The sequence below is a fragment of the Anopheles merus genome, chromosome 2R (assembly GCF_017562075.2).
Source record: "Anopheles merus strain MAF chromosome 2R, AmerM5.1, whole genome shotgun sequence".
In the NCBI taxonomy this organism is placed as follows: domain Eukaryota; kingdom Metazoa; phylum Arthropoda; class Insecta; order Diptera; family Culicidae; genus Anopheles; species Anopheles merus.
The window spans coordinates 40043531-40056039 of NC_054082.1; the positions used below are offsets into that span (position 1 = coordinate 40043531).

The window sequence follows — 12509 nt, forward strand, 5'->3', positions numbered from 1 at the left end:
CCAAAGTCGGTTATTTGATGAGAACTATGAGTACAATCACTTAACCAAGGAACCAACGTACTACAGTCCGAATTCAATAATAACACAATTTCTACCTTGACCAAATCACAACAGATTTCTGCAATGCGTTATCGAGAGTAAAAAAAAAACACACCTTTTATAAAATAAACCACGCAAACCAGTTAATTTATCAATTTTTTCACTCACCCTATGCTTTGCGCCAAAAGTTGGTTGTTTGTTTCTGATGTTTACTTCACTCAGTTGTCACACCATAATCCAATATGGCGAATGAGGGAAACCGCGCTGTTGACCCTACCTGGCAGATGCCGTCTCGTTCGTGCCATATCTGCAAATCCAGCTGGCGGTGGTGTTGTATTTTTGTTGATAGCAAGTGAAAAAAAGACCTGTGTTTACGGACTTTGCTTTGCCCCTAGCCATGGAGGAAGTGACGCCAAGATCTAACGAACACTGGAAGCGGGTAAATTGCCTAAATATCGATATCTTTCTTGTCGCACCCTCGCCCCCTTGCCGTACACAGCGGTTTTGGGGAGGGCAGCATTCTACCCCCTATCTATCTACGTCGTTCTTTATCAGCGATAAAAAAATGTAATTTGTACACATTGTTGATATGATTCATGTTCCAACTGGGCTGTGTAGGACCGTTTCGTTAAAGGCTAGACTGATCTTATGCAAAACGTGCAATCTCAAACACAAAGTGCCGTGATTCCACAGAGTATCTGTGCTTTGTAATTGTTGCGGTGTTGTTCGTTGGTGACAAGAAACCTTTCAAATGCATCTCACCGCAGGTGGGAATGACTTGCAGTGTAGCTGGAACATTCTTCTGGAAAAGCATTACACTATCACGTTGCTCCCGATTCATTTCAGCCTGCTACCTTTGCAGGGCAGCATTTTTACGGCCGGGTGTAATCTAGAACCTTCTGTTTGTTTCATTTGCAGGCTTATCTTGGACCGCTGCCGGATGAGTTTTTGCGTGTTACGACAGCGCAAGACATTCAGGAGGTATCGGATAGGCAGGCCGCACTGGCCCTTCAAAGTTACCACAATACATACACGCCCCATATGGTAAGTACGCCCATACACGCCCGCATACGTATGTTCACACTGTAACCAATTTGTTCCTCATTTCGCGCAACCCTCGATCTACCGTAGGCGCCGAACTTTGTCGGACGCCTGAGCATCACCATCGCGCAGGCGAAGCTGGTGAAAAACTACGGCATCACTCGGATGGATCCGTACGTGCGTCTGCGGGTGGGCCACTTTGTGTACGAAACGCAGACGGCACCGAACGGTGGTCGCAATCCACGCTGGAATCGGGTCATACACTGTCAGCTGCCGGCCGGCGTCGACACGATTGCGCTCGAGATCTACGACGAGTGTAACTTTTCGATGGACGAGTTGATTGCCTGGGCCGAAATTCGTATCCCCCAATCGGTGCTGAGGGGCGAAACGCACGAAGACTGGTATCCGCTGAGCGGTAAGCAGGGCGAAGGGCTGGAAGGTAGCCTCGACATGGTGATGAGCTTTAATGTAAGTAGCTGGGAAAGCGAGGAGGAGGTTGCATGCATCAGCTTCGAGCTCATTGGATGTTTTTTTCCCCTTTCCAGAACATGGTCGTCCAACCACGCATGATACAGACCAATGCGCCGGTCGTGTTGGTACCGAATGTGGCCACCGGTACCCCGATGCCCGTGTTCGTGGCACCGAACCAGCCCCAGGTAGCACGGCCACCGCCTCCAGTGCTGACGGACGACGATCTGACGCGCATACACGAGATGTTCCCGCAGGTCGACAAGGAAGTGATCAAATCGGTGGCCGTGGCCAACAATCAAGACCGCGATGCAGTGATTAATGCCCTGCTGCAGATGAGTAGTTAGATTGCTCGGATCGCTAGAGGAATGCAGAATCAGTGGAGCCGTGTTTGGAGGAATATGATGGTGCGCTTATTATCGGGCAGGAGGCATTTTCAGTGGCGCCGCGTGAGCAAGTTTATTGAACCTTCCAATATATTTTTGTTGTTTATGTTAATATTTACGAGCGCTTCTAACTGTATTTAATAAATTTACGCTAGACTTACACCTTCCAATGGAAATTTGTGTCTCATTGCGGTATTATCCCACAGACGTATGTCACCCAAAATGCCCCAAAGCCTCTATAAAACTAAAACTAAACGTAAACTATAATAAATAAATAAAATGCTTTATGTTAAATTGATAACAGCAAGAAAGAGTTTGAATAAAATGTGGTTCACGATTAACGTTCGACATTTGTAGCGTTCCGTGTAGAAAAGCTGTCACACTTTTTTCGCTCATTAGCCGTCACCTTAAGTTGGCAGTGACAAGCGGTGTTTTTTTTTGCACAAGGGCCACCGAAGGCATGTAAACAAAGTCGCTTTTGCCGCCATCGCAAACTCGTGCAGTCACGCGAACGAACGAATCGTAAGATAAATCCAATTAAAAATGATTCGAATTTCAGCACTAAACGAGGAAGAATCCGACGAAGATAGCAATGGATTCGATACGGAGTTAATAGTGACGAAGGAAGCAGAGGTAGGTGAAGCGCATCGTTTGTTAACACTCCCCGCGGCGGGTGTTTCCGCCAGCATCATCGGCATCACCTTCAGTGTAACTTTCTTCACCTTCTAGGAAACTATTGCCATCTCGGAGTATGTGCGCGCCCTGCAGATGAAAAATGAGAACAAGCAGCAAGATGCGCTGGAGCTACTGCTGGAGCTGTTGGACACTCAAGTCATCAACGATGTATGAGCCGCCGGGCGTACGAAGCCGCTTGAAACCGCTTTCAAAACACAAAACACCCCATTTGTATCGTTCTAGGTCGCATCCACCCAAACGGACAGCAAACTGTTTGCGGTGAAGTACAACTGCTACCGCAACATTGGGCTGATCTACGAAGAGCAGGGCAAAGACCGGCTCGCCATCGAGTTTCTCATGAAGGCGATGGATCTCGACGAGACGGATGTGTACACCATGTCCCGGCTGGCGCGCATGGCACTGAAGACGGGCCATCTGCAGATATCGAAGCTTTATTTCGAAAAGTGTCTCAAGCGCAACCCAAATCACTGGCCCAGCATGGAGGGGCTGCTGCGCGTGTTTTGCAGCGCCTCGAACGTGGTGGAAGCGTACGGATGGGCCAGCCAATGCCATCGGAAGGATGGCCGCAACAAGCTGTACGTGGATGTGCTGCGAGCGATCAGGGAACGGTTTAAATCCACCCTTCCATACCTGGATACCGTGTTTGCTGTGCCACCGGTGTTTGATTTCACCGAGGCGGAGAAACACCGACCACTGGTCCGTGCGTTGGAAACGTTCGATGAGCTGTTCAAACCAAGCCACCCGGCCGAGGAGCCGGTGGACATTACCGCCATGCCGGAGACGCTTAAAAATGTGCTGAAAATCGATGATCTCAGTTTCGAAACGATCGGCAATGCGTTGGTGCAGGTGAATTGTCTTATGGAGGAGCTCGATCTGGTGAGATGTGTAGCATATTCTTTTTTTTTTCTTTCTCATACATGTCTTTTATCTTTTGCATAGAAATGTGTTTTTATGGTTGACACGGACGCACTGTTCTGCGAACATCGGAAGGAGCAACCGGAACCTATGGAAGATGATGTGGAAATGGCACCGCTACCGACAGAATCTGCCACTGATGTATCAACTGCAAAGGACGACAATCGAATGGAAACGGAAGAGGATGAATTGTGTGGTGAGTGCTGAGAGCCGGAGCAAGCATAATGTGCCCAGCATTTGACACCTTTTTCAAACATTTTGTTGCAGAAGAAGCAAACGATGCGAATTGTGCCGGTGGTGCAGTGAAAAGTAACGATGAAACCAACGGTAATGGTACATCGGCTGCTGATAGTGCTGATTCTGGAGTCGGTAAGACGAGTTGATAGGTGCAAACGATGCAAAGTGTATAATACTATAGACAATCATGTTTCCATCCACTGCACAGATGCCAACGAGCAGGCCAAAAACAAAGCACGGCGACGGGGCTCGGAGCTAAAAATTCTGGAGCAATGGGGATGGCACAAAAATCGCCGCTCGACCCGAAAGAAGAGCGTACAGGAGGTGAATGATCCGGTCGACGCTACGGTGGACTCATTCTTCAAGCAGGCCGTAAAACAGCACCTTTCGTAAGTGCGCTGTGTGCCCTTTCTTGCAATTTCCCAAAATAATTGTTTTATTTTTTCTGCAGGGAGGAACTACAATTCAAAGATTCGCCTTTCACGGTGGAAGAGGAAAAGGACCTAAAAAGGGAAACGGTAAACAAGCAGGAGGAAGGAAATCGAACCGGCTCACCTAAAGAACATGTCCAACAGACTACTACACAGCTGGACTTTTGCAGTGAATGTGATTTGCATCACTTTATCGCCGAAATGAAGGTAATATTGCAATGTTTCATTGACTGGCGGGACTATTAATTGTTACACACTCACACATACTATCTCTTTATATCGCTCAGAAAAACGACATCGACGTGTACGCGTTAATGTACGGATTTTTAGCTCACGTTTCTAAATCTTGGGGTGTTGCGGTGAAGCCAGAACTCCGCTCACTGTACCTGAAGGTACACTCGTTCTTCGTGGAATTCACCGATTACGATGCATGGAATCAACTGTCCGAAGAGCGGCTGGAAGTGATCTTTCAAATCTCGCTGTTTCATCTGGAACTGAAGCTTGATGCAGGGCTGGCAAAGTGTCGTTTGGAGGATACAAACAGGTGTGTTAGGGAGTAACGATATCGAAATTGACTAATTTGTCTAAATGTCTAAAAGACTAAATGTCATGCCAATGTTCGTATGCTTATCCTTTCCAGTGTGTTTGATCAATTCGACGAGGAAGTATTCCATCGCTGCCGTTTTTATGTGGACAGTTTACCCAATCTGCAAATCGTGATGGTGTATCGCATTCGACTACTGTGGATTGCCTACATTCTGGATTGCAGTATGCAAAAGTTTGATTTAGCGTTAGATAACCTTTATGCGGTAAAAAGATTCTCAATACTATTTGTATTTTAACGCCAAACCATTCATCCACGGATCATTGCAACTTTTACAGATTCAAGAGCTTGTTGAATCGTCGGATGGTTCACGCGTAGAGTTAAGCTTTCCCAATCAGAAGGCAAACACGCGCATCAGTAGCAGCTCGGTCCGTGAACTGATCGGCGAAACTGAACGGAAGCTACGCATCGAGCGCGTTAAGCGTCACTACGATGCCGGGGAACATGAGCAGGTGGTTGATATCTTGAAGGATACCTTGCGCTACTACACGTCGGTTGGCAATCCAAATGAAACGATTCTCAGCCTCACCATTCAAACGCAAATGCTGTTGGAATCGCTCTGGAATATGGCGGAAATGGAGGTAACCAACATATGCAACCAACGATTGGTAACGATATTTACCCTTCTCTTTCGCGCTATTTCTAACTTCAGGAATGTTTTCTCTGGTCGGAAAAATCGTTCACCTACTCTGTCCAGCAGTTTATTACTCCCCCGGTTCAGCACGACAGCAAAATGTCGCGAATGTGGGCGAATAATATAAACTTTGCGCTGCTGTACATCGAGTCCATCATCAAACAGGAAGGGGTGGTGATGAGTGCGTGTTGCGGGGCTCTCTAAATAGTGACGGGTGTTGTTAAATAATCAACCTTTGTATTATTTCAGTTGATATATTGGGCAAAAATCTATCGCGTCTCCTTCAATCATTGCATCGCTTGCTCACCCATCAGCTGGACCCGAGCGGCGAGAAGAACTACACCGCCCAGCTATGTCTCATCGAATGCTGGAGAGCGTGGATCGTTCTTTACTACATCTTGGAAAGGTATTGCGGTGAAAGGCTGCGGACTGCTAATTGTACACTGGAATTTATGCAAACCCTCACCCTGCTTTTACAGACAAGACGATATGGACAGCTCGGTCAAGCTAAATCGTACGCCGGCAATTGCCGATCAAAGTGGAGCGTTAGAATTGGAGCCAGAGCGTTTGTGCAATTCGATCATGATGTGTTTCGTTGCTCATGAGTTGCTCGGAAAGTAAGAATCGCCCGGGAGTGGTTAATTCCTGCTTTTATTGCATTCGTGTTTTCATTTTCTCGCCACACAGGAAAAACTGGTGCTCCAAGGGCGACAGTGGACTGCTGTTTCACACACTCGACGTCGTGGTACCCAAAATTCGTTCACCAATGCTGGAACCTTTCCGCGAGATTTTAAACGAATATCTCGAACAGGTGACGTACTGCCTGTACGGATATCCGCAGAAAAGACCTCGGCTCCGGCACATACAAGACCATTGTGCTGCACAGGTATCGCTTACCTGGGAGCGTGCTATTCAGCTGTTTGATCTCTATCGACCCGACCGCCTGCCCGATTTTAATTCCTACAAGTATGTGAGCGGCGTGTGGGGTCGGTGATTGTATTACGCGGGTTCGATGTAACTATTTCCATACTAAATTCCAGGTTGGAATCGATCTCAACCGACATGGAAGCGCTGCTCCAGCGCATCATTCTGCTGATACCGAGCGATATCAATATGATGAAACTGTCCCGGCCCATATCGGAGTTTATTGATGGCAAGGGCAACACGCTGCCCGAGGGCGCAAACATTTTGCAGAGCGAAGTAAAGCCAATCTTTTATCTGCTGGCTGATTTCTACTTCAAAACTCAGGACTTTACCCGGGCGATCAAGTACTACGTGATGGATCTGGCCCTGGAACCAGCGCGGTTCGATTCCTGGGCAGGCATATCGCTGTCCAAGGCGAGCAAAATTGAAACGAAGCTCAATTCAACGGAAGTAATACCGTAAGTGGCAGGGAAACGCGTGTGCTAAAACGGAGCAGTGTGTGTGTGTAACCAACGTGTCTTATTGTTCCAGATTGCAGGAATTTCTAGACGAAACTGACAATGGGATGAAGTGTTTCGATCAGTGCCTGCAGCTGAACGAAGAAGACTCGCAGCTGTGGATCGAGTACGGTTCCTTCGCGTACAACATTCATTCGTTCTGTTCCCGCAGCCTCAAGCTGCTGAGTGACACACTGTCCATGGAAAGGTACATTATTTGCACTGATAAAATAACGTTACGCAGGCTAACTGACCCCTTTATGAATCCTCTTCCATCACAGCTTCGCGCTGGTAGAAACGCACAAGGAGCGCTGTCTCGATATAGCATTCACGTGCTTCAATAAGGTAAGCCTGATCAAGCTGTGCGCGGCCGGAGACGGCATCGATGAACAGCAGCAGCTGCAACCGAACCAGGACAATGGGCCGAACCACGAGGACGAAATCTGGCTGCATCACTACATGCTGGGCAAGATTGCGGAAAAGAAGAAGGAACACCCGGCCGTCTATCTGACCCACTACCTCAAGTCGGCCAAATATTTGTACGAGTGTAATGCGACCTATCCGATCAAGATCAATCACAGCAGCCCGTCCCAGCTGGCGATCGAAGCGCTGGAGATATTTTACCGCATCAACGCGGCCATCATGAAGTACGTGGAGCAGCACTCGCCGATAAACAAGAAAACGTCGCGGCTGTTTCTGCGCACGCTGAAGGAACTGTCCACCAGTCCGTTCGCGGTGAATCGTGCCAAAATTAACGAAACCATGCTCAAGCGAAAGATCTCGCCAAACGGTGGCAATGCGGGAGGACCGGTCGAAATGGACGTTTCGGTTGCATCGCCGAAGGTGGGCAAGTCGGGCGAGACAACAACAGCAGTGCAACCCGATGGGGCATCGACCGCGCCTACACCAGTCGAGGAAGGTGACAAAGCACCGATAGCACAGACGGATGGTACTACTCCAACGCTTAACAGTCCGAAACCGGTCGAAACACAACCGGCAACGGATGATGTGCTAGTGGTGGAAGATGAGAATGTACCTTCACCGGCCAACACTGGTGCAAATCCGCCTCCTCCAGCGGGCCGCATGCTCGAACACATCCGGGTGGAGGAGCTGAAACAGCTGGGCGATCCGCAAAATCCGGCACTGCGCCGAGGTTCGCAGGAAAGCGCAATTACATCCACAACGACCACCACTACGACGACGACTAGCACTTCCTCGTCGAGCAGCGATTCGTCCGACAGTGATACGGATTCGTCGTCCGACTCGGACAGTGATAGCACCTCGACGGATGATGAGCTTATTGTAAGTAATGGAAAGCAACACACGAACTTCTTCGGCAGAAAGTACTAACGGCGCATTTGAATCATTCTTACCATTTTAGAACCAACAAACGATCAGCCCCGCCCAGAGGGATACCATCTTCAAGCTGTGCATTAAAAACATGGAAGAGTGCATAACGCGCTTCCCCGAGCACTACAAATCGATGTACCGGCTGATACATCATTTCATGCATGCGCCCGGTGCGACCAAGTCGTTCGAAAGTGCCCGCCAGCTGCTGCTCGGCACGTATCGTACCACGTTAGGCAATCAAATACCTGGACTGTTTACCGAACGGAAGACTACCAACTTTTTCAATGTAAGATAGCACCGTGCGCTTGGTGTAGGAGCTTTATTTGTACCGTCTCGATCCATTTACAGGGTTTGTGGCGTATTCCTGCATCGGATATTGATCGGCCGGGTAACTTTGCCTCACATATCTCGAAATGCGTTATCGTGCTGATGGAAACGTTGAAAGAATTTTCCGAGCATGAAGTGCTGCTGGAGTTGGCACTTCAATTGCAGCGCACACCGGAACCGGACAAGTAAGTCACATGGTCCACCATCTCCATTTGACCGACTGCTAATGCGAGTGTTTCCCCTTTTTCCCCGGATAGGAAATATTTAAATGATTTTGAGCGGAAAGAGTTGGTCCAGCAGGCGATGCTGTTCTGTGTACAGGTGTATCGCAGCATATTGAAGAAAGCGTCCGACGGGCACAACGATGCCGAGCTGCTGTCGCTAATGGTCGACGTGTACAAGGCGTACCGAAAGATCATTAAGCACATGCAGTCCAAGGAGCCGCTGTTTGCGACGGTACTGATCGACGCGTACCGAGCGTTCATTAGTGACAAGGGCCTGAAACTGCCGGACAATGCCAGCCTACTCGATTTGGCCGTAAAGCTCTGCACGTACGAAATCAACTACCGAAAGACGCAGGAAAAGCAGCAAAATGCGGCCAGTGGCACAGGGGCTGGAGGAGCGGGTGCTTCAGGCAATGGTGGCAATGGTTCGAAGCAGATGCTCACCAGTGGCGAACTTCCTGCAACAATGATCGTACCGATGCAACCCATATCTGCGGTAAGAGATGCTCGGCTATCCTTTTTTTTTTACTGTGATACATCGAATGACTCGCCTTTTTTTGTTACTTTACCTGGAACAGAATTTTATTCCCGGGCTGACGAAACAGAACAGACGCTTGGGCGGGACCAAATCCAGTGCGATCAACCCTTCGCTGCCCGCAGCAGCATCCTCCATCGCTACATCGTCGAGCGTGGAACAGACGGTTGTTCAGCAGCAAGGCTATTCCGGTCCATCGGGCCAATACGCTCGAACCAGCGTGTCTAGCATGATGTCGGAGCTTTCGTCCCGTGTGACCATAACGCCAATCATGCACGATGCCGCAGCAACCTCGACCGCCAGTGCCAGTGGCTCGAAAATCACCTCCTCCGCTGCCAGCACAATGCCGTCGATGGGGGGCGCGTCAACGACCACCACAACGAAATCGATGGCATTTTCCGCAACGTCCCCGAACGAACTGCTCCTACCGATGCCGACCGGTTCGGCAGCTTCGTTGCCAGCGGTCAGTGCACTAGCGCAACAATTGCCTGCTTCATCGTCGACCACCAATCCTGCCGCCCTGTTTCAACAGTATCTTAAGCTCTTCAGTACAATCCCAAACATCGCATCACTCGGTACCAATCCCATGATGACTGCCGCCCTGAACGAGTATTTGAGTAAGTTGAGCAGTTCCACGTGCACATTGCACTCATTTTCATAACATTTTCTTCTATGCACAGCTACGTTGAAAATGCAAAAACAGGCAGTGTCGATGTCTCCCAATACCGATCGGAGCACTTCCACGCCCTCTCCACTGCCGCCATTGCCGGCCGGACTGCAGAAAGGAATGGTTGGAAAGGATTATCAACCTCCAGCAGCTAGTGGAAGTAAAAAGGCTTCCGGTGGCAAATCAGCTGCCAGCAGTACGATCACTTCCATTAATCTCGATCAACTGCCACAGCAGCAGCAGCAGCAGCAGCAGCACCAGCCGCACCAGCAGCACCAGCAGCACCAGCTTGCCACCATTACGCTCACTCCGATGTCCACACTGACGGGCACACTGCCAGCGAAGAAAGATGCACGCGTGTCCTCACCGTTCGGTAGCGCGTCGCAGCGCGTTTCCTCACCATCGCCGATCCTTACCATTACCCCATCGGAGGGACCAATACCGGCACGGCACAAGGAGCCGGCGGGAAGCCGCAAAACGAAGGGCAAGGGTAAAGCGACTAACGCCGCGGGCCAACAGTCGCGCCCGACACCGTACAGCAGACCGGTGCACTCGCATCAAACTGCCATCTCGCAGCTCGGCGTGCCCGGCCTGTCGATCGAGCCTGTTCTCGTGCAACCTCCAATGGCAGGCGGCAGTAAACCAGCCACCGGAGCGAACGTCAACCGAACGGATAAAACGCTCCCCACCGCCGCCGGGCTGGGTGTCGGGGCCGGATCCTTGCCAAAGGATTTGCTAGCGTCCTATGCGGAGCTGCTACAAAAATATCCCACCATGGCACGCTCGTTGCTGATGAGCATGAAGGGCGGTGACCGTACCACGCAGCAAACGGCAACGGGTGGTGGTGGTGGTGGTGGTGGCGGTGGCCGAAAGCAATCGGCAAAGCAATCGAACAAAGCCTCCAGCACTAATACGATGGCGATGCAGGCCGCAATGGTGAGTATGGCAGCAGCAGCAGGTACTGGGGCTGGTGGAGGTAGTGGTTCCGGTCCGGTCGGGCCAGCAGGAGGAAGTCGTTTCACTGCTAGTCCCACCACCACGACGGGTGGCATGCCAAGAATCAGTGCAACGATCACACCAGTAGCGTCGGGAGCATTCCAACCCGACGGTTACAGCAGAGGGGCGAAGCCGGCGATCGGTAGCGGCAGTGGTGGTGCTGGAAGATCCTCTCCGTCGATGGCGGCGCATACAATGGGCGTTGGGTAAGGGATTGACTATGAAATTGCAGTTCGCTCTTTCCTATTTGCTCTTAATGCATCTTCTCCCGCTCTTTTTCCTAAGGCCCAGCCAGCAGCAACATCAAGCGAAAACTTTACAGCAAAAGCTAGCCGAGCGACAAAAGGCGAACAAAGCGCGCGAAAGTGAAGGTGCCACCGGTGGTGGTCCGAAGCAGGGCCCTCCATCGTCCAACACCAAACCCAAACCGATGGATGATCCGGACGACGTGATCGTGCTCGAATGATCGTTACTGGATCATGCCGCCCTGCCAACGAGCGGTTTGCAGCTTGATTCCTGATCAATGATACACGTGACCATCGATTGTTTGCATTTATCATAATATAGTAGTAAGAAGCTCGCAGAAACTGCCAATAAACATTATTTAAACTGTACGCTTTTGTGAGAGTTTTCTATTTTCTTACCCTCTTGAGCAAACTTGACCTAAACCGGTTGAAGTGTGCTGATGTGGCAGAATGGTACGCGACAGCGCTCGGGGAAGCGCTTCCGGCCGACAACAACATCGCCGCGATGCCCTTCGCAGACCACTGGCGTATGGTGGATCGAGCCATCAGCACTGCAGCCGAACACAAGATCGTCCGCTTACCGCGTAGAGAGAAAAAGGAATGGTTCGACGAAGAGTGCAGACGAGCACCGAGAAGAATGCAACGCGCGCCAGCATGCTACGGCACGAAACCCGTCAGAAAAACAAAAAACCGCAATGTACCGGGATGCGGAAGGAAACCTCCAGACGGGCGAGCGGGGGATGATCGAACGGTGGAAGTGCTACTACGAAGGGCACCTAAATGGAGAAGAAGTTGGAGAGGCTGCCGTAAGTGGCAAAACAAGGCAACCAGCACAGCAGTAACACCAGCGACAGCATTGGCGCCGACGACGAGGTGCCCCAGCCATCTCTGGATGAGATTGCCAGCGCCATCAAGCAGCTTAAAAGCAATAAGTCTGCCGGCAGCGATGGACTGGCTGCCGAGCTCTTCAGGATGGGGCCGGAGAGGCTTACCGTCGAAATGCATCGGCCAATCGTAAAAATCTGGGAGCAGGAAGAACTACCGGAAGAGTGTCATTCACCCAGTCTACAAAAAGGGCGACAGGCTGGATTGCTTGATAGCCATCACAGTCCTTTCGAGCCATCACAGTCCTGAATGCCGCCTACAAGATCCTGTCCCAGATCCTGTTCTGCAGACTTGCGCCCTTTGCAACAAATTTTGTCGGCAGCTACCAAGCTGGGTTTGTTGGAGGCAATTCCATCACCGACCAAATTTTCACTCTACGGCAGATCCTCCAGAAGTGCCGAGATCTCC

General features: G+C 50.3%; 3 protein-coding genes across 3 annotated transcripts in view; 2 read left to right on the forward strand and 1 right to left on the reverse strand.

The window, feature by feature from the left end:
• The window catches only part of LOC121587636, a 32336-nt gene extending 32049 nt beyond the window's left edge, over positions 1–287 (reverse strand). The window contains exon 1 of the mRNA XM_041904595.1: positions 208–287. The gene's annotated coding sequence lies outside the window, so the exon portion shown is untranslated. The remainder of the gene's footprint in view (positions 1–207) is intronic.
• Positions 288–339: 52 nt separating this feature from the next.
• On the forward strand, positions 340–2110 carry LOC121587633 (toll-interacting protein-like). Its single transcript, XM_041904591.1, has 4 exons — positions 340–478; positions 958–1083; positions 1171–1548; positions 1626–2110. Exons 1-4 carry the CDS (start codon positions 437–439, stop codon positions 1893–1895), a joined length of 816 nt encoding a protein of 271 aa, XP_041760525.1. The 5' UTR covers positions 340–436; the 3' UTR covers positions 1896–2110.
• A 273-nt stretch (positions 2111–2383) lies between these two features.
• LOC121588963 (calcineurin-binding protein cabin-1-like) lies at positions 2384–11585 on the forward strand. Its single transcript, XM_041907447.1, has 23 exons — positions 2384–2567; positions 2664–2777; positions 2853–3506; positions 3570–3741; positions 3813–3914; positions 3991–4171; positions 4234–4420; positions 4501–4757; positions 4854–5022; positions 5096–5398; positions 5470–5632; positions 5701–5857; positions 5931–6068; positions 6139–6417; positions 6492–6833; positions 6907–7080; positions 7154–8174; positions 8254–8508; positions 8571–8734; positions 8807–9269; positions 9352–9925; positions 9989–11177; positions 11257–11585. The coding sequence occupies exons 1-23, from the start codon at positions 2478–2480 to the stop codon at positions 11435–11437; spliced, it is 7329 nt and encodes a 2442-aa protein (XP_041763381.1). The 5' UTR covers positions 2384–2477; the 3' UTR covers positions 11438–11585.
• The last annotated feature ends 924 nt before the right edge of the window (positions 11586–12509 follow it).